The sequence below is a fragment of the Periplaneta americana genome, chromosome 9 (assembly GCF_040183065.1).
Source record: "Periplaneta americana isolate PAMFEO1 chromosome 9, P.americana_PAMFEO1_priV1, whole genome shotgun sequence".
NCBI lineage: Eukaryota > Metazoa > Arthropoda > Insecta > Blattodea > Blattidae > Periplaneta > Periplaneta americana.
Window position 1 is genome coordinate 95,411,691 of NC_091125.1, and position 23,740 is coordinate 95,435,430.

Consider the following 23,740-nt stretch of genomic DNA (forward strand, 5'->3'; position numbering starts at 1 on the left):
GCTTCGTATGATGTGAAAGTAATGAAAACAAAATGAATAGCCCTTGAAGTTTCTCAATAATATTCAAGTTACGACCTCGCCATAACAGCTGTAAGATAACGTCACGCCGCGCCACTGATTAAGAAGAATAGGCATACAATTGTCCCTATTCGTAAGTCCAGTGCCTGTCCCAGACAACTCTTGGAAATGGCCTTAACGTTCACTTTGTCGCCTCGCAAGGTCGCGCACGTATCTGGAACGTGCTACACAACGCTGCAACCTCTGCGGCCGAATTTTCTCATGTGCCGTCCCCTCATCGACAGTAAAACACCTTTTTGTTGATAGCTATTAAAATCTCTGCTTCTTATTGCAAATGTTTGTGAGGCTCTTTAGAATTGTCTTTTCCTCCTGGAGACCTACTATTTTTGCGATTAAAAATTAGAAAATGTTATATGTGATTATTATGTTGATGTTTGTTGTTCAGTCAACTGTCCGAAGACAGGTTGGAACCTCATAAGTGACACAAACAAGGCATCATTCATGAGGTCATGAGACGTCTAAGCCAGGAGATAATGGGATAGGGTGGCCAGTTCCTTTCCCTTTCCATTGCATGCATTTCTGACTAGTAACATATTACACTAATCAGATTTCATATGTATACATTCAATTGTTCTTCCTCTGACAGATGTACTGCCTGATAATAGATCACATCAGCCAGAACCTCAATCAGAGGTAATTTAAGATGTGTGCAATACAAATAATTTTATTGTTCTTCCTCTGACAGAACCTCAATAAGAGGTAATTTAAGATGTGTGCAATACAAATAATTTTATTGTTCTTCCTCTGACAGAACCTCAATAAGAGGTAATTTAAGATGTGTACAATACAAATAATTTTATTGTTCTTCCTCTGACAGAACCTCAATAAGAGGTAATTTAAGATGTGTAAAATACAAATAATTTTATTGTTCTTCCTGTGACAGATAACGTCAAGTGAGATGTACTGCCTGATAATAGATGTAGGTAGACTACACATCAGCCAGAATCTCAATCAGAGGTAATTTAAGATGTGTACAATACAAATAATTTTGTTCTTCCTCTGACATATCGCCATGTGAGATGTACTGCCTGATAATAGATGCAGACTACATATCAACCAGAACCTCAATCGGAGGTAATTTAAGAAATGTACAATACAAATAATTTTATTGTTCTTCCTCTGACAGAACCGCAATAAGAAGTAATTTAAGATGTGTACAATACAAATAATTTTATTGTTCTTCCTCTGACAGATAACGTCAAGTGAGATGTACTGCCTGATAATAGATGTAGGTAGACTACACATAAGCCAGAATCTCAATCAGAGCTAATTTTAGATGTGTACAATACAAATAATTTCGTTCTTCCTCTGACATATCGTCATGTGAGATGTACTGCCTGATTATATGTAGATGCAGACTACACATCAACCAGAACCTCAATCAGAGGTAATTTAAGATATGTACAATACAAATAATTGTATTGTTCTTCCTCTGACACATATCGTCATGTGAGATGTACTGCCTGATAATAGATGTAGACTACACATCAGCCAGAACCTTAATCAGACGTAATTTAAGATGTTTACAATACAAATAATTTTATTGTTCTTCTTCTGACAGATAACGTCAAGTGAGATGTACTACCTGATAACAGATGTACATATGTAATATAATTATCAGTCAAAACCTCAATCAAGAGGTATTATTGTGATGGTAACACAAAATATAACATAGTAACACAATACAGTAGATTATATGTTTAATCTAACACTAGCTTATGGGAATGTTGAATTGAAGAACAATTTAATTTAAAAAAAAAAACATGCAGGAGATTTGAATAGCCTACCAACGTCTATATATTAACACATACTTTCCTTATAGGGCCTATGGGGTAAGTTTGTGCACTTAGAATATTATTATGGGCACTTAAGATTTTAAAATGTTATTAATATTACCAACTTTAAATGCATATCTGAACGGCCGAATACGTTATGTTTAAGTTACTATCATCGTAACACGATATAACAGCCTTACTTTAATGTTTATAATATGCACTTTTCTCTCTTTAAATAAATCACATAAATCAAATCAAAGCACATCGTCTTCGCTTTCAGAAGTAGTTACTGATTTCAATGAAGAGTGTACATTTCCGACAAGAACATAATTTATTACCGGTAATGTTTGAACACACCGTTCATTTTGTATGCGGTCGCCTGCTAAACACTTTACGGATGAACCATTACAAACCTCTGGTCTACAATCCATCAGATTCATTAGTCTTAAAATCAGACGAGACCGACGAGCATCGATGGATTTCATTGATGAATTTAAAAATGGGTTCCAATAAGCACTGATGAAAAAATTTGTCCATATTTTATGTGGTATTGGTGTGACGTGACATATCCCAGAATTTGGTATGCACAAAAGATCGTGGTTCAGAACAGGAAACAGTATGACCAATATAAGTATCTATCTTGAGATACTTCCACTTCTCCTGCTATCCAAAATTCGCAGTATCCATTAAACCACTTACTTGACATAATCACACCAACTCTATGGTGTAGGTAACAAAATAATTAGAGTCAAACTGGAGTGAATGTAAAGAAAAGAATGGGATGACGATGAAGAAGGTAGTGTTGGCAATAGGGGACACAGATTTTCGCATTGATAGATACGATAAATCGTGGGTTAAAGGGGGAAGTGGTTTTATTTCTGAATATGTAAGCAATGAAAGCGAACATATATCTACCAACATTTTTACAGCAAATTTTAGGAAAATAGACGCTTTGCAGCGAAGTTATTCATGTTGTGAAGAAAAAAGGCGAAATAATAATAATGGTAATCACGTTATCACTCTTCCTTTGCTACTGAAAAAGCGTCCATTTTTCTTAGTAAGTGGAAACTGGAATTCAAAACACGCACTGTATTGCCTAACAATTGAATTTAACATCCCACCCCTTTTATCAAACATTCTCAACTACTTATTTATGTGAGGGAGTTGAGACGAATTGGGAATTTCTAGTTTTGGGGCAAATCTTTTTTTCAAGTTTTAGTTGTGAAAATTGGTCGCACCGCTACAGTTACCTACCAGAGCGAAAGAGTTTGCTAGTGGAAGTATTTATGTATCCGAGAAGAAGATATTTTTCCCGTGTCGTAGAGTCATGCCTTATGCCTACGACTCGCATTACGGAATGCGCACTGTTACGAGTCCTCATTGGGGACACAATTTTCTAATCAAATTTCTGCCAGTGTATGGGACCAGTTCTGAGGCATGTAAACGTGAGACCAGCAGCCGGCTGGTCGACCTTCGCCCTTCATGAGCTGTTCGCGCCAAGAATTGAATTGGATGAAGGTATTAAAGTAGAGGGTAGATTGGAGAAACAGTGTCAAAACAGTCTCAAGAGAGAAAACTCTGGAGACTGGTTTGATCGTTATCAAAATCGAGCAAGAGAAAAGAGAAATATTTGTTCCGTTTCAGCATAAAACTATTTCCTCAATTATATTAAATTTTGCGATAAATCGCGATAAACGCGAAATATAGCATTTTATCGACAATTTTATTCCAAAGCAAATGCGAAATTCTACAGGGTTGTTTCCGATCTCTGATAGCGAATTTGAATGACATGATGTGCGTCAGGAGTCACACTACAGCTGAATTGTGTCGCGAGGTAACAGACTAGTAGTGAGTGATCTCATAATCAGAGTGCACGGCGACTCACAGCAGAGATTCCCAAGAAAATCGAGCCCTTTTGGGAGGGGTACATTACGACCCTTTCCAATGCCAAGTACAGTTAAGTGAAAATAAAAGAAGCCTGCAATAAACGAGGTTTCGTTATTTTCAAGAAAGACATCTTCTGTGTACTTAATAAGATTGGTAAAGCTCGAATGCAATTAATTTGTATCATCTCGTGGGGTGCGGCGACTTGTGACGGGGGGTGGATTTGCTTGTTTTTTCCACTCTGGAATTAATCCCATCCGAGCTTTGCCAGTCTTATTAGGCACACACAAGATGCCTTGCTTGGAAATAACGAAACCACGTTTTTTGCAGACTCCTATGATTTTTATGTAACTGTACTTGGCATCGAAAAGGGTTGTTATATACCCCTCCCAAAAAGGCTCGATTTTCTTGGACATTGCTACTGTGATACACCGTGCACTCTGATTATGAAAACACTCACTACTGGTCTGTCACCTCTCGCCGCAATTTAGCTGTTGGTGTGATTCCTGACGCACATGACGTCATTCAAATTCATTATCAGAGATCGGAAACAACCCTGTATGATCTCCAGCTACTGTGTTTGTGTTAATAACAGTAGTCATTATGAGGTTTTGACTGTTACAGTCATAATATGGTCGTAGTGTTGATTATGATAAATTTTTTAGTAGTGATGGTGTTTGTGCTGACGAAAGTGTAGTCCTAATAACAGTAATAGTAGAGGAGGTGGTGACTATGAAGGCTGTTATTATGATGACAATGATAATAAAGATGATAGTGATAGTGATCATAGTGTTGATTAATATGCTCACGGTGGTGATTACAGCGATTACGGTGATTGTCAGAGTGTGATGTTGACCGATGGTTATAAGTTATGGTGAAATTAAAGTGTCTATAAGGTTTATGGAGCCACATAAGTAAGTATAGTGATGATGTAATAAGTAGTTAAATAAGCGAAGGTAGTAATTAGTGACGTTAATTCAGGCTGCCTGTTGTTACTGTTAAGTGGTCAATCTCATTTATAAACGTCATTCGTTAAGTGATTTAGTAATACACTTGCGTTACGTAAAACAAGCCACTCCACTATACAGGGTAAATGAATGTTTGTGTAGAAGTTCAGCTGAATTTCCTCACATATTCCTTTGCTACTTTCCTTATTTTTACTTTTAAATTGAATTCACTTACTTGCTATGTATTATATTTTATAGCTCAACTGATGAATAATAGTTTGAGTTTAATACTCTGATTGGCTATGTTCTGATATTTTTAGTAGAGCCATCAATGTAGCTCAGTCGGCAAACTCCGCAGTTTGGTCTGATTGATTGGTTTCTTCCGAGATTTTCCTCAGCCGTGGGACTGATGCCGGGTGGTCTACGACGAGTCTCGGCCTCACTTCACTTCACCCCTGTTTGGTCTGATTACCTGGTTGGGTCTTTTCCAAGGTTTTCCCCAACCATAAGGCAAATACCAGGTAATCTGTTGGCGAATCCTCGGCCTCACCTCATCTCACTACATCTCGCCAAAAATGGTAAAAAACTGAAATTGAAATTGTAAAAAAAAATGGCAAAAATTGTAATTGTAATCTTGTAAAATTTTGACTTGTTCCACATCTTGAAGCTTCACTGCTAATGTAAGATCTATGGAATACAATAAATGAAATGAAAAATGAAGTGATGACTTCAGACTATTTTCCTTGGTGGAGAAAGAGACTGGATGAAGTTAACAAGCCATTTATAATTACATGGTAATACTTTCCACTTTCATTTAGTCGCTAGCTAGCTATTATTATTATTATTATTATTATTATTATTATTATTATTATTAGTATTATTATTATTACTACTACTATTATACCATTATCATCATGATATGTATATTCGTCTCATGAATACACCATGCTCTGCTAAGGATAGACTATTTCATTACTGTAATCTTAGAGTAAAACAAAAATAGTAAACATGTATTGTATTAAGTATGACAATACCGATAAATTACAGTAATTTTTAAAACAGGAACATACTTTTCTGTGGAAGAAAATCAATATTATTTACGATGAGAAAGTCATATTTGTGATAGGCAAAGCCAGAATATCTGAGAGTCTTCCTCGGGTTTCCCCCGTTTCCCTAATTCCTTTCACCGTCACTCTCCATTTCAATATTCTTTATCGTAATTTTAATAGTATTTACTCAAAACGTCTTGGCATAATATAGTATTATGATTGAAATATACATGGCATCAGTCTGAAGATGCGAAAGGAGAAATACGCTTTTGGATCAGGGAATGGAAGAGCACTCTAGTGGGACTCCACCTAGACGTGCAGGGTGAGTCGACAGATGGCACCACACAGCTGAATCACAATACCTACTACATCGCGACTGTTCGGACTTCAAAAGTCGTTCATATTATAGCAGTAGTAAGACACAATAAGCCCAATAGAAGCTGCAGTGGCACCTTCTCTGTATAAAGGGAAAAATGTTTACGTTGATTTACGTAGGTATGAATGAAAATGGAGAATGCGTCAAATTCTTCATTCAGTTCTTGCAGTTAAACGTATCATAAGCAGCTTAAAATGAAGTTAAATCAGTTTAAATGCATCTGAAATACCCGAAATTGGGAAATTTTGCACTCCGGGGGAGTAATTTCCCCCTTTCTGTGTCACCTCCTGAATTTATCATTGTTTATTTGTCAAGTCGTCTGTAACAAAAGTACTTAATTCAATTGTTTTCCAATAAATGGAAATAATTGATTCTAGCATTATAGAAATAAAAACAGAAGGGAAACTGCGGAAGTAATAAACATATTCTATACATACACAGTAGGCCAAAAAAGGCGCAAAATTAGAAATATTCTATTTTCGGAAATACATAACATTAATTTATAATGAATACATTGTTGGAAAGAGAAGACTTTAAAGATGAGCAGGACTTCTTATTATGTTTCCTTGAGGCTCAATTAAAATCTCATGGAAGTCAATACACAATGATGTAAAAAATGTGGTTTTTGAAGACAATGTCGGCAAAATTAATAATAATTAATAATCTTTCAAATAGGCCTAATCAAAATTAAAAATGATGCCCGCATAACCATTTGTAGGGTCTTCTTCATTGTCCAATAGCACTGGATATCTCTCTTTGATGAAGCCGGTCCCAACATTCAAGAAGGCGTTGTCTTAAATGTTCAATATTACGAATTCTCGTTTTAAAATAAACTGCTTTTTGTAGTTGATTCCATACAAAATAGTCCATAGGATTAAGATCTCGTTTGAAACTCCAGCGGAAACCATCAGAGAATCTCTCAGGAGGGATATCATGTCCGTATCTTGCTAATCAATCGTTGTACACTTGAAACATACCATTCTCTCTGAGCGAAGTTCCTTACAATTTGACGGGCAGATAAATTATCATATTGGTGCAAATGTTTAATGAAAATCTTGTCTTCGTTCGTTAACCGACCCATTATTCACAAAATGAGAACTCAAAACGGAAGAAAACAAATGATGATAGCACAACAAACGGCTTGTCCTACTAAACTCGTAAAACCATAATGCTTAGTTCCGCAAAAACGATCGATTTTTTACTGTCTTACAAAAAATAAAAAATGTTTAATAAATGGTAAAAAATTAAATATTACAGTACTTTCCCGGTTTACAAGGACTGTGAAATTTGCCTGCGAAATAAACTTTCAAGTGAAATCATTAGCTAATAGAATTAACTATTTAAATTTTGTGCTGTTTTTTTTTTTTTGGTCCACTGTGTATATAAGACGAAAGCAAATAATGACTATGTCGGCGAAGTAAATCGTGTGAAATATGCCACAACTGAAGAGTAACGCTAGAACAAGGACGACTCCCACGTTCCACAAAGCTACGTACAGCAAACCAACGCTGAAAACGCAGGCCCCAAAAATTATTACATCGAATAACAGTTCCATACTGTTTTATTTCCAATGTGGTTTAAGAGTTGTTCCGAAATTCGGAGCTAAGACACACAATTACATAAACTGGAAGAGAACTTGCTGACAGTGGTAATGGAACCATAATTGAATTTAACTACGAATCTATAATCGTACTATAATCTTTAGAAAATAGATAATGAAATGCAAATTACAATTCTCTTGTTTAGTAATGTATTATCAATTATAGCTTCATATATTTACCTCATAAATGTAAATTAAAATACATTATTTTACATGAAAAGTTGTAATGGATAACAATACAAATATGTGATGACAATAATATGTACCGTCAAATTAACATAAACTAAATTATGACACCGTAACTTAATTTCAATATCTGAAAAATAGGTAATACAGGGACTAAGACATAAGACAAAGAATTATTCAAAAGATATAACTGAAAATATTCTTTTATTACAGACCCCAGAGTGCAAAAGATCCAGAATGACCATGAAGATGAATAAAACAATAGAACTCTGAACAATGCAAAAATGTTGTTTCGTCTGAAAGAAAATATGAATCTGAAACGTTTAATTCTTATAGTCTTACAGTTAAAGAAAAAGAGCACCGAACAAAAGAGAGTACTATGTCACTTCATGTTCTATCTTCTAATCTAAAAGAACTAACTTGATACTTATGATACTTTCTGGTCTATTAATTAAAAAGGTAAATTTATGTTAATATTCCAATATAATTAATATAAATAATCATTCATTCATACTGTTCCGCCCAAGAGCAGGTCTTTCACTGCAAACTTAGCTTTCTCCAATTTTTTCTATTTTCTACCTTTCTCTTTGTCTCCCCATATGATCCATATATCTCATAGATGTCCAATTGTAAGTCGTATGAGGTAACTCCTGGCGTAAGCAACCCGCAGCGCATATTCTTTAAGGTCGTTTTTCCTACTTTATATGGAAAGTTATTGACCTTAGTAAAGCATGCTTGACGTGCAATATCTTCTGGTTCTATAAACGTTTGGACACTCATGATATATCTTAATGTCGTCTAGCATCTGATAACTTATTCTGCCCCGAACTCTTCTCCCGTTCACCATTCCTTCCTGTGCACCCTTCAGCAGGCAGTTTCTTCTCAGCCAGTGATCCTGCCAATTCCTTTTTCTCTTCCTGATCAGTTTCAGCATCTTTCTTTCTTCACCCACTCTTTCCAACACAGCTTCGTTTCTTATTCTGTTTGTCCATTTCACATGCTCCATCCTTCTCCACATCCATATTTCAAATGATTCTATTCGATTCTCTTCACTTTGTCGTAATGTCCATGTTTCTGTCCCATACAATGCTACACTCCACATAAAACTCTTCACTAGTCTCTTCCTTAGTTCTTTTTCCAGAGGCTTGCACAAGATGCTCTTTTTTTTCTATTAAAAGCTTCTTTTGATAATACTATCCTCCTTTTTATTTCGTGGCAGCAGCTCATGTTACTGCTTATAGTACACCTCAAGTATTTGAAGCTGTCCACTTGCTCTACTGTCTCATTTAGAACTCACAAGTTTACCTTCTTTACTTTTTTCCTATAACCATGGTCTTCGTCTTGTTTGCATTTATCTTCTCACAGCTATCATTTAGCTTCAGTAGCATATCTCTTAATATCATCTTCTCTTCTGCTAACAACGCCATATCAACAACAAATCTTATGAAATTTATTCTTCTTCCTCCTACTATCACTCCTCCCATGTTCTGAAAACAGTTCTTCACTAAATCCTCCAAGTAGATGTTGAACAGGGTAGATGATAAAGGGCATCTTCATTCCTTGACGTACTCGTCTCCCTATTCACTTCCTTCAGACATTTCTTCTCCTATCCTGACTTTGACTCCTTTCATAAAAATATTAATGAACAGCCTCCTGTATTTCTAATTCACATCAGTTTTCTTCAGGATCCTCATAAGTTTATTCCAATACACTCTGTCAAAAGGATTTTTTAGGTCCACAAATACTATATACACTTCTTTGTTCTTCTTTAGGTATCTTTCGCCGATTACCTGCAACAGTCCAATTGCATCTCTCGTACCTTTTTCCCTTCCTGAAGCCGAACTGTTCTTCTTCCAACTGTCCTTCCATCTTAGAATATAAACGTCGATTCAGTATTCGCAGGAGAATCTTCGCAGTGTGTGTTATCAGGCTGATAGTCCTGAACTCGTTACATTTCTTGGCATTATTTTTCTTCTGTTTATATGTGCATATATTACATCTTTATCAGCCTTAAATTTTTTCCACAGTTAATTCTCAGCTTGAAGATTTTCTGATACGAAAATAATAAATGCTCTAAGCCAAACAACTTTCAAGCATACGGTATATAACGTTTAATTTTAAAATATTACTTATGTAGGAAAAGCCTAAAAAGCAAATAGTCTGAACTAGTTTCCTATAAATCGAATTTTTATAGCAGCGACGATCGTTTTTGGCCGTTGACTTTCATGGATGGATGTCTGTAACAAACTTTTTCAAATAAAATGTATAAAACAGTACAATTATTCAGCACGATTGAATTTTGAAACAAGAAATGAATTCATTTAATTTACAAATCAGAACAAATAATGAAAACAGAATGAATACTAGGCGTATAGCATGAATTATTTCAATAGTTGAAGGTACGTTTTTATTATCGATTAAGTCCAATCTGGTCCAATTTAGCCGACAGTGTCCACGAGTAACAAAAACACCACCTTGTCAGTCAATCTCAGCATGCGGTACAAGATAAGCTTGCCGACTGCACATCTCTTTCCACCGACCAAAAGATCGTCATCGTTTTATTGTCTTTAAAATGAAGGGCTATAAGTATGGATTATAATTATTATGCCTACATTTTAATTCTGGATTTCCGAATGAATTTGCTGATTACGAACAAAGTAGTTCAATGAAAAGGATACGAATGGGCAGACGGACAAGTAGACAGACAAACACACATACACATAAACATACACAGCATAAGTTACTAAAAACAACTTTCTCAGTATCAACAATGATATAAATATGTATTTTTGTGAAACTCTCGAAATATTTTTACATAACAATATTTCTCACATTTATTATGAAGGAAGAAAAGTTGAATTTGAAAGATATGTCCATTGATTGATTCCAATTTAAACATTACACACGAAATAAGTAATAACAATAACAATAGTTTGAAGGTTCTGGATTACATATTATCGTTTCCTCATTTATATCAGATTTTGTTGTGAACCAAGTCACTAAGGAGTGACGTTTCAACAGGAACAACTCCCACGACCTACTGCGGGTCGGCGATGAAGACAAAGACTTCGTAAACTAGGTATTACATGAAATAACTACCGGCTCAGACAAAGGATTATGAACCACAGAGTAACTAAGTTCAGTCCATATATAAATTAAATGTGACATGCATCATTTATCACAAAGAAGTAACAGTACGTTCAGCAATGATTTACTTACAATATATTCGAATGTTCTGATTATAAAACAAAGTGCGAAAGCAAAGCTGGCCAGTACGCTTTAGTTCTCATTGACTTGACCCACGCATGGCAGTTTCAAGAGTACGATACGTTTTTATTAATTTCACACAAGACTTTCTCAGTGCATTGTTTTTATTTTAGTCCGTTATTTAACGATGCTATATCATCTATTAGGTTATTTAGCACAGATGAAATTGGTGATAGAGGGGAAGGTATTTGGCGAGATTAGGCTTACGATTCAACATGAGATTACCTGACATTCACCTTACGGTTGGAGAAATCCTTCAAAAAGCCATCAAAGTAATCAGCCTATGCTGGAGTCAAACACACGCTCAAGCGCAGCCCCATATCAGCAGGCATACGCGACACCGAATGAGCTACGTCGGTGGCCTAAATAAGCTACTAGTTGATAGGCTTACATTGTCGAAAAATAACCGATTAATATGACAAGATATGATATATGATACGATAAGATGTGATGTGATGTATGACATGACATAATATACAGTAATATAATTCAATGGCGGCCAGATGGTTCAGTTGGTAAAACTGGAATGGCTACGGATTAGAAGGTACGGGTTCAATCCCGGGTAGTGGCTGATCCTTCTCATTGTAGAAATTTTCAATACGACCTCGAGGTCCACTTAGCCTCCTGTTAAGGCTGTACCTTCATGCCTTCTCACGTAACTTCATGGCATCTAATATAATACAGTATATCATATTTCTATAAGGCTTTTAACTTAAGAAGACTGTGTATCTAACGCTGTATATTGTTAGATGTTGATTAATTACAACTGTTACTCAACAGTCATTAACGTAAAATAAGGCAGGGAATGGTAATAAGTAATTATGTAAAAATTGAAATTCCGTTGTGTTCCGATACTACTTCAATCGATTATTTAGGAGATATTGATGTTTTAGTTATGATGTTATGGTACTTTCATGTATACTATATATACATGCACACTCACACACACACACACATCGTAGTTTGAGATTTTCTACTGCACATTCATCACTTTTGTTTCTATGATTAGTTATTTGATAATACTTTAGGAGTGTAAAGTGAATCACACAAATATAGTATGAATAATGACCGAATAGGCGAAAATAAATTCACGCATCTATGTTCAGCGGGTATTCAGTAAAATTTCGCAAAGATACATCCCCTCGAGGATTGATATAAAAATGGCCAAACTTAATAAACGCCAAGAATGCATTAGTAAGGAGAAAAGCTGTACGATTTGGTGAAGGTCACTTTCAATCGAAGTTCAAGGAAATCTGAGAGTAGGGGAGGACATGAAATACAGATGCCGGAAACGACTGTTGCGCAACATCTGCGAAGACGGGTTCGTTTCAAAACTTAAAAATTTACTATGATTCACAAAGTGGAACCCTACGATTGTCCTAAATGGAAAAACACTGCAAGTCGAAATGGATAATGGTGAAACCATTGTACAGTGTCTAGTATTTACCGATGAGAAAACTTTCCATACCAGCAACTAAGTTAACTGCCACAGTACGCGTATTTGGGGAATCCAAAATCTTCATGCGATTTTGGAGCATGAAAAATATTTGTCGAAGATGAATACTTACTGTGTACTGTCACGTAGTCAAGTGCCAGTTTTTCTTTCTCGAGAATACAGTAAACGAGATTAATTGCCTGGTTATGCTGCAGAAGTGGTTAATACCGCAGCTAACAGAATGTAACACATTCATTTTTCGACAATATGGGACGACACCTCATTTTCACCGGAGTGTTTTCGAATTCAATGCCAAGCTACCAAACGTTGGGCTGAGAGGAATGGAGATGCAGATGAACAATGGATGAAGTATCATCCTCCCTCTCCCCATATAACTTTATGCAACTTCCTTTTGTGGGGTTATGTGAAGGATACTGTGTATCATTTCTATTACTGGATATTGATAAACTGAAACTGAGAATTACCGCAGCTGTCAAGACGATTGACAGGAACATGTCAGAAAAAAGTATGCGATGAATTGCATTATATACTGGACATTTGTCGGGGCACGAATGGAGTTCACAATAAGCACCTTTAGAGTATGTAAAACTTTCAGTGTTAGTCTCTTGACACTAGTTACAACTGTACTTGCTGTGGTATAACAAATTAAAAATGTATCAACCATTAACGGACATAACGTAATTATTTCAAGAACGAACTCGTCAGTCAACACTGATAAACTTCAGGAAAACATTATAGAAGAGACCTCTACTTTCTCTTGGTCGACTATTGCATGGAATTTGTCTCAAAATGCATGTAATGATGACACGTCAGTCCTCTACTTGGAATCATCTAGCGTCCAGAGTGTAGTCTGTACGAAGTTTTGCAGGAGTTTGACTTTTAATGGTGCTATGTTTACATCAAAATGTAGCCTATTGAAATTCATGTTGTCAGTGTACAGAAGCCCTGACTTATGTAAAAGTCACGCATCAAACTCTATAAAATTACACCAACACGAGTATTTCAGTTGAACAGAAAAGCTTAGGTTACTAATAATGCTAGTATTTTCCGGTGGAGTAAAAACAGTAATCCTGACTTGACACGGATTAAATTTTAAGTGGCCTATTGCTTACACTTATTCAATGCACAGACGGATACATAAAGAGAAAGACTATTTTAGTAAAACAGAAAAGGATTGGATGAGGAAATTTCATTGTTGATTTCCCTTCAACCAATATTAAAAAGTCTCTAATTAGTGAGTATGTGATAAGGTTATTTCTTCTTTGGGAGGGGGCATTGTTTTCTTCAGAGAAAGAAAAGATCGAAGATCGTCAGAATTACTGATAAAATGTGAAACAGGATGATTCATACATACTTACTGATACGTACAAGAAACATATGCTGCATCTATTCGAATAATAAAATTTCATTTATGTTCTCCTCATCAGAAATCATGTTGCTAATGACTAATTTACCGTCTCCAATCCGGTACTCATTACAAAGTACACTTCACGCAACAGTTACAAGGCCGGTTGTTTCACATCACTCAAATCCAATCAAAGACTTCTATTATAATACTTTTTATACTCGGCTATTTAACGACACTGTATCAACTACTAAGTTATTTAGCGTCAATGGAATTGATAATAGCGAGATGGTATTTGAAAAAAACCCAAGCAAGTAATCGATTCAAGCGGGAATCGAACTCACTCCCGAGTACTACCCCGGAGAAACAGGCAAACTCGCTACCGCCTGAGCTACGCCGGTGGCACTTACAATACTGTAACCGCAACAATTTCCTTGCTTGCACGTCGTAGGTTTTTTTGTTTTGAATCTTCTGTCCTGTAGGTGACAGAGAAGAAGAACCTAGTCATAGTATCGAAATCGGAGAATAGAAATAATTCTATCCTACAGATAAGTGCTAATTTCTCTGAGGAAATATATTTGTAGGTATTAAAAGACCACGAAACAATCATTTACTGACACTTAAGAATATGTCTGTGTTGTTCATTTCAAATAAAAGGCCAAATAGTTATTTTCACAAAAACTTATATTTCTTGTGTACCATTCCCGGATGAATTCGCTCGCAGATAGTCTACTGAATGTGGACAAAATCCACCCAATAGAAGGGACAGCTGTACACAAACAGGAAGGAAGAGGAAATGCTCAAAACAAGTTTTTCGATTTCTAGAATGCTTAAAACACATCCTATTTCCATGAAAATAACAATAATTCATATTTTTTTCTCCACCACAAAATGTCGTACAAAATTTCCGACCACATTTACATCGAAACTCTACTCTCACTGTTTTATTAATCTGTCTTCGAGGTGAAACTTATTTAAGCATGCATTAGGGTTTCATTTATTCACGAGTCATGGACAACGGAGTCAACCAAGCTGAAAATGTCTCTATCTGACGCGTATATTACAAGCAACGCGTAAGGCGGGTCTATCCAGTTTTCGATGTAAAAATGTTTCAGAGTAGACCTATCGCTAGTAAACTGCTGCTGCTACTGGTATTATCCAAAATGGTAAATTGTTATATACAGCTTCAATGTTACGTAAAAGTCCATGGATTCGGACCCCGTCTATGACACTGATGTCTGTCTGGTATCAATATGATGTTCTGTGTTGCATTAGACAGAGGTCCGGCGTCATGCTGATCCCCACGTCGCAGGAGGGTCATCAAGTATGCGTCTAGTATTGGTCCAAAAAATTCAAATTATTATTATTATTATTATTATTATTATTATTATTATTATTCTTATTATTATTATTATTATTATTATTATTATTAATTTAAGGAAAGGATTCTTCGGTGTGTCTTAGTATCCTACAGTGTTCGAACATGAGAGAGGCAACAAAGACATTGCAGACATCGTCTTATTTCACATGAAAAATTAATCGCAAGATCTGTGCTAAAATCCTTAAGTGTGGAGTTAAAACATGAAGGACTGGGAGTGGAGGACAGCGAAATTTTTATAACAAACACGACAGGCCTCCTTCTGCAAAGCGAACATCGGCGAATATCGAACTTCGCCATGCTCGACAAACTTGAACAGAACATAGCGCCTGTAATGCACGACGCATTCATGTTGTGACTTGAAACGAGATCCATTCAATCACGCCCACAAGCACATTCCACGGATGTGTAATTGTGAATGCCGTCGATCAGGAGATATGTACAGATACGGAAATAAAATTTGGAGCTCCCGTAAGCCTCGTTCACACTTTTCAAGCAAGTTGAATTCAAGTAACTTGATTCGACGAACTTGAAAAGTGTGAACTATGTTTAAAGTTGACTTGAAGTCAAGTGACAGCTTGAATTCAAGTTTCAAGTGAAGTTGAATCCCTTTCTACTTTTTACTTGACTTGAAAGGACGCTTGAAACAACTTGAAGAGTGTGAACGCCACTTTATAACTTGAATTCAAGAGAAAAAGCGCGGGAATTTAAGTTAACAGCTGTTTTAAGGGCGTTAAATTAACAGCTGATTGTTTTTTGTTGTCCTAGGAACGTAAAAATAATAGGAAACAATAGTAAATAAAATAATGACTAAATATTTGAGTTTTTGGAGTTGTATAAAACTCACGAAGACCTGTGGATTATATAAACTGCAAAGTTTTGTAACAGAAACGCAAAGGAAGCTGCCAAGGAAGAGTTCATTGAGGAAATGAACAGCGGGGATTTTAACGTGGACACAGATGAAGTACTAAAGACAAATGAAAACCATTAAACTGTAGATAGAGAAGAAGTGAGGAAGCTAGGACGGATTAAGAAAAAGAGTGTTGCTTTAAGGCATGACATTTATCGGCCGAAACTGGCATGGTTCAATGTGGCTGATAGATTTTGTTTTGGAACTGTAACAGGTTCAAGAAAATCATTTTCGATTATGGTAAATCAGACCTGCTTATTTTATTACATTTACATTAAGAATTATTAAATCTGCTTGAAGATTTCACTTATTCTATTTGTAATGGTCAATGATCATTTATTTCTCTTACTACTCCAATTCTTAACCCATACTGAACAGCGTTTCCTGGCACGGAGGCTTGCTACTATAGAAAATTTCATTTGCACAACTTCCATCGACGCCATTTTATCCTACTTGAAAACAAAATAACTTGAATACGTCTGAACTGCAACTTGAATTCAGGTTACTTAAAATCACATGTCTTGAATTCAAGTTACTTGAAAAGTGTGAACGAGGCTTTACTGTATGAGATTCGCTTATAACACACTGCGCATGTGCAGTAAACAAGAGCTCCTATGTATATGCTACTTGTGGACAATCGTGCGAAACTGTTGCCTACATACAGGTGGACTCTCATCAAGACTCGCTCCAATTTTTAATTCCGTATCTATACATGGACACATAGTGACAATACGAGTTTCTTCAACAACTTGCATTTTAGGAATGAACATGGAATGAGGACGGGGTAGAAATACCCTAAGAAAACCTTCCGCAGCATATCGTCTATACTCATAATTTCCATGTGGAGGCGAAGGAATTTGAGCCCGGGTCTTGGGCGTGAAAAGCCGATATTCTAACCTAACGTTGTAATAAATGTATGAAACTATATACAGACAGGGGAATTCTTGGGTATGTGATTAACATGATTCAAGGTTATCCCTTGAAAAAACGAAGATGAAACACAGAGCAAAGAACAAACAACAAATTCCACAGTTTTAAAGCAGAGTTTCATGATAAAATTAAAATTAGACAACTTTTAAGATTTTTTTATTTGATGATTACAGTAAACTAGACCTGCTGTATTAAATTGTTATAACTTACACTTTTCTATAAATCTGATTTTGCAAAAGGCTCAAACTAATATTTTCAGTTTTTCATTACAAGTAATCAATTTTAGAGTGAACCATCTCTATGTATTACTCAAATGCATATTATTTTGCTAAATAATAGTCTTACATTTCGTGTTAGTGAAAGAGAAAAACGATCATTTTAATGAGAATCGAATTCCTGTAGAACTACTTCGTCGATGAGACTGAAGAGCACAATAGCAGCATAGGCTCCCATCAAATTATTATCGAAGATGTATTTTCTCGGAGTTAAAAACGATCGAAGAAATTATTGACTGTTCTCCACTTCTTGCTGATATAGACAAAGGCTAAAGGAGAGAATCTCTACCTCCCAGAACTCCGTAAAACTTAATAATTGCTTATTACCACACAATATTCCCGCTGTGGCCAAGGAGTCAATATGTGATAAGCGAATAGTTCAATTCTTTTGTTCAACATTAAAAGCTATCAGCTGTAAGGCACATTTCTTACCATGTACCCATATGTAAGCAAGACTTGCACTTCCGGATTACCGAAAGCGGCAGTTCATGCCACGGAGTTATGTAAAGACGACGTAAAGAAAAAAAAACAACAGGTTTCTATTAAACGAATTAATGTTGACCGAAACAATGATGATGATATTATCATGGTAATATCATCATCATTGTTTCGGTCAACATTAATTCGTTTAATAGAAACCTGTTGTTTTTTTTTCTTTACATATGAAAATAGAAAAGTTGGTTCTAGTTGTAGTTGTAGTAACATGGTACATTGCTAGGAAATCTCCCAGTCATAGAAATGAACATTACTTTCGTTGTTACATTCGTTTTATTTTTATAAAAATGAGAAATGAGTTATGTATAGGTGAAGAGGCAAGATCTGGCATGTACGCTGTGAGAGATATCATAAAGACAATTTCTTTTGAATTAACAATATTCAAATTCAGATTTATTCATTTAATACATTAGGTCATTACAACATTAGGCGTTACAGCTCGAAAGAGAAGAAGATCGTGCTCGGACGCAGTTCAGTTTAGTTTATACAAAACATTTTACAAAACTGAGTGTTCACGCAGCCCAATAATATTAATACAGGGTGTAACTATCAGAATGGTTAATATTATACGAATCTACTGACACGGAAGTTCATCTCAGACTAAAACTTATCTTCCCCCTCCATACCGACTGGTGGTATAGTCACGGCACATGATAGGTCTTGTCTCCACTATTGTACACTGGTATATCGCGTAGGCTCTATACTTAATATAACGTTCTGAAAAATACAATTATTGGAAAGACAAAGATACTATTTAGTACCTTATGATGTGTGTCTTCTCTCTCTTCATTATACAGATGGCATACAAACTTGAAAACAATCTATGTATTTATGGAAATACAAATATTCAAAATCCCTACATCTATATAAAAAAAAAAGAAGAGGTTTTTGACATGTTGTCACTCTGCGCTGAACTTTTTCCCTTACACCAATGAATGAATTTTGTCCACGCGCTCTCGCTCGCTCGCTCTCTCTCTCTCTCTCCACACGCACGCACGCACGCACTCACCCACACACACAAAGGTTCAACCGTAAGTAATGTCATTAATTTCAAGGAATTATTCTTTGAGATATTTCAAACAAAAAATATGATACAATTTTGCTAGTTTTTGCTTCCTTTCCGAGACAAAAACTGCTTTATACGAAATATGTCATAGCGTGTTTTGGGAAAGCCATTGATTCAATTCCCAATATGCTCAGTCAATTTAAGACAGCAGTGTAAAAAAATATATGTGGTTTATTTAATGACGCTCGCTACTGCCGAGGTTATATCAGCGTCGCCGGTGTGCCCGAATTTTGTCCCGCAGGAATTCTTTTACATGCCGCATTTAAACACACTTAAATGCCATCGACCTGGGCCGGGATCGAACTCGCAACCTCGAGCACAGAAGGCCAGCGCTATACCCACTGCGTTACCGAGGCGACAGAGCAATGTATTATGATAATAAATTACTGAAAGAATCTTAGCGTTGTCCTTTAAATATGCACAAATTTGATGCGAACGAATGTAACATTTTAAAATTCCTTTGCAGAACGAAAAGTTACATTTGTTGAGATCAAATTTCATACTTACCTGCATATTCTAAATGCACTGTTACAGCCCCTTCCACCTACTGTATGTTACAAATATAACACTCGAGAAGTCCAAGATCATTGGAGAAACCGATCATTTCTCTGGTAATAAAATTTGTCCGGAATCTCTCGCATTATGTTGGTAATTAGAAACAAGAGGGTGGCTACAACAGTGTATTATAATATTACAAGTAAGTATCAAATGGTTTTTATGATGAAAATATTTGTGGCTGCAAACTAAAACCATGTGTTATTATCACTACTTCTCACAGAAGCCAATGAAGCAAAAGAAAATTGTGCCTCCTTTAGTGTAAATTTTCTTGAAAAAAAAACCGGGTGTTAATGTGATATCAGAAGAGTAAAGATCAATCGAGGTTAGGAAAGGAACTAGAAGTATTCGGAGAAAATATTCTTCAAGCCGCTTCGTTTGTCATAAATCTTACAGATAGATATATACGTACCGGTACTTTTGCCTCACTTAAACTATACGGGTATTCAGATACGCTGATATGAGGGTATAATAACAGTAGATAATTAGTGGAACAAGATTAGAAAATAAAATATAAATTCTCGCAGAAAACCTACTCTACTGCAACCGCCTTGTCCACCATAAATCTTGCTATGGAACAATAACTCTTTATTTAACTCACAAACTATAACATGACGGTATAGTGTAGTGGAGCAGTGGTGAAACGAGATTAGAGAAAGCAAACCGAAGTAACCAGGGAAAATTATTATACAGTCACCGTTTTTTCAACCATAAGTCTCATGACGAAAAAGTAGGCCTAATTCTCATTTAACCCACCCTAAAACCGATTTGTCCACCAAAAATCTCACTATCTACAGCAACCCTTCACTTAACAACACTTCACTAGAGAAATTATTAACAGCCGGTGAGTTGATAAGACTATAGTGGACACTGGACAATGATGGAACGAGATTAGAAAGGGAAACCGTGCTACTCGAAGCAAATCCGCTCTGATCCGCCTTTTCCAACAAAACCTCACACGATTTTCCCCAGTTGTCATGTCTCAGGGTCCGTCATTGTGTCAAGTGAACCAACATGCTGATGAGATCAAAAAACTTACTTGAAGCCACCAGCACTCACTGAAGTGTCACCTCGCACCGCCGTCCACCACTTTAATGACAAGAAAATCCCCCACCCCAACTCTCGCATGGCCGCTCACCTGAATTCCTGTTACTGCAGAACTTTCTCCGAACGCTCTGCTCTGCTAGTAAAAGCTCGACCACTTCGCTCCAGATATCCGTCGGCAGAGGGCAGGTGCTCGCACTCATTCATGACCAATATCACAAGGGCTAACCAAACTTATTCAAAATGGGACACGTCAGGCACTGGCAACTGTGATCATTTTTACTATTCCTAAAGCCATGACGACCAAATTTCCTGCCCATTTATGTGTAAAAAAGATACACTGACAAAAAAAAACTCGGTCTGAGGACCATAAATCAAGAAAAAATCATTACTAGGCCTACAGGTTCCTTCCAAATAGAAGTATTTAGTACTCATAAAGCCGAGAACCCTGTCCTTGGATTCCAGGCACATAGAAGAACCCTGTGCCCTATTGTAGAACGCCACGAAAATGATGACATGCAATTTCTCTCCAAGACAATATTTAACTTTAATAATTTCAAGGGAAAAAATTGTTCCGGGACCGGGTATCGTCCCGGGACTCTTCGCTTAGCGCACGAATGCTCTACCGATTGAGCTACCCAGGGACTACACCCGACACCGTTCCAGGTTTCCTGGATAGCTCAATCGGTAGAGCATTCGTGCGCTAAGCGAAGGGTCCCGGGATCGATACCCGGCCCCGGAAAAAATTTTCCCTTGAAATTATTCAAGTCTGCTTCACGGGGAGCTTTACCTGAAAGTCAGGTTTGCATAATAGTATTGGTCGGCATTTCTTGACTCGCGAGTCAACCCCTTGGCACAAAAGAAGGATAGAGGGGTAAAGCATAATCCCACTCCTTCCCCTTAGCCATCTCTTGTTTTTTCAAAGTTACGCAGTGTTCAAGTCAGTGTGCCCAACTGTAGCGGAATTCCGCAACGCATAGTGGAATTTGAGGTTTCGGAAGACGTAGCGGCGATAATCAAAATCCTCCTGAAATGTAGCGGAATTTAGAAAAAATCATGTTAGAAGCTTAAATTTGTATATTTTCCCAAATAAATATCATTCGTTATTCTATAAGATTCTGCATAATTGTAATATTCCCTGAAGACTGTGTTAATGCTTGTAATCACATATAGAAATTAAAATACCACTGCTTTCCCAAATGCAGCAAAGAAACAGACTGTCACCTGCCATTGTAAATGTTTTACTGAAAATACAATTAAGTCTGAAAAATAAAAATGTATGCTGTGAGACTTACAAAATAGATTACAATCAATCAGGAGATTAAACTAACAAATGTATGATAAGAGTAGTCCATCAACTTCACTTCTGGGAGGAATCTGATGAGCTTTTATATTGCCTAAATAAAAAAAAACATAAAGGCATACTTACAGACGCAGAACTACATTAACTATTTTTTCAGAAGTAGAGCCATGTGCTCACATACATAACATAGACCTATAAATAACAATGTAATATTCATTGTGTATTCTAGGGTCAGTAAGTAAAGAAATACATTAAAACATTTGCTTATTAGGCCTACATTTATTTCAAGTTTGAAGAACATTACATAATAATATAAGAAAATTATACTTTTAAGTGTTTTATTACAGAGAGAAAAATAAGTAAAGCAACACGCTTTCAGATTTGCTTACAAAATAAACATTTTAAATAAAATATGATCATATTTCTGTTCACAAAATACGTCTTTATTACCTTTGGTACCTTTGATTTTCAAACAATATAAATTATATCAGAAAACACAATACTTCGGTACCTCATAGTAAATATAATAAAATGTATTTCTGTGATCTCTTAACATATTTCTGATTGCTTCATATTTATTCAGTACCCACAATCGTGGCGGAAAGTAGCGGAATTTTGGTAGCTCCGTAGCGGATTTCATGTTTGTAGAGTTGGGCACACTGGTTCAAGTAAACATGACAGGATCAGTTGTAACATCAAAAAAGAATTTCGCGTATGACAGACGAACATCTCATTGCTCAGTTAAAATTCGCTACATGCAGCTTGACTCCTAATTTTAATGAGTTAATCGTACATCCTTCTTAAACTTTAAAATATGTATAAAATAACATAAAAAGAAATCAAATCATACAAAAATGAATAAAAAATGAACAAATATATACTGACAAACTTAACTGAACTTTTTCTTAGTTTGGGTATGTTCACTGTCCGTCTCTACGCACGCAAAGCTTGCAATAGAGATGTGTTCCCGCCCTTCTTTCACCTACCCCGCTGCTGTTTTTTTTAGGGCTGTATTTTATATGACGTCATCTTTCCCGACCACTGCTAATATGAGATTTCATCTTACCCGTGTCCTTATCACAGAATTCAGGTTAACACAATACACAGAATGGCTTAGTTTACCGAATCTTTATATACTGAAAAACAACAAGAATCAATGAATATGTGAATGCATGGATAACTGACAAAATAATGTTGTCCTTGGTAATGAATTTATTATGCTCGGTGCTGGTATTTTATAAAGTAAATTCGTGGCGTAACAGCCCATGGAGGGCCAAGGCCCATCAGCCGTCAATATGGCTCAGCAGTAAGGAGTAACGTGTGGTTAGCACGATTATAGCACGATATTACTATACGAAACCGGAATTCGCTACTCTGTACTCCAGGACTAGACCATAATTTACAGGCCTAACGAAAGAGTGGAAGGCCAATTTCCATATTTTACGGAAATAAAAGCTTTGGTTATTTTTACTATGAAATGTTAAGTTTGCGTGTAACTTGTGATAGAATTTCATTACCATCGTATCCTGATAAAGTTCGCGGCCTTGCCAGTCCAGAACTGTAACATATCCTCCGGCGTATAGGGGTTTTATATTTGACCAGTCACTTGAGCTGAAAACAGATGTTTGTGTCTGTGTGATAGAGACAGACAGGGGGATATAGGTCATATCTAACGGATACTTCATAAATAGTGCATTTATTGATATGAATATTTCCGTGCTAAACAAAAAATTACAGGTTCGTTATCAGTACATCAAGATACAGTTATTTTGACCTCTTGGTATCCTCTAAGTCTGGCACGGTTAAATTCCACTTCTGAGG

The 23,740-nt window shown here is 36.2% G+C and overlaps 1 protein-coding gene across 6 annotated transcripts in view; it reads right to left on the bottom strand.

Annotated features, from left to right (window-relative positions):
• ATP7 (copper-transporting ATPase 1) overlaps positions 1–23,740 on the bottom strand; it is a 248,616-nt gene that overhangs the window by 127,932 nt on the left and 96,944 nt on the right. Inside the window, exon 1 of one of the 6 annotated variants that reach the window (XM_069835396.1) lies at positions 20,612–20,727. The exons of the other annotated variants lie outside the window; for them this stretch is intronic. Within the exon in view, the coding sequence (XP_069691497.1) occupies positions 20,612–20,700 (89 nt within the window). The 5' untranslated portion in view covers positions 20,701–20,727. Of the gene's footprint in view, positions 1–20,611; positions 20,728–23,740 lie in introns of those variants that run through there. 6 annotated transcript variants of the gene reach the window in all.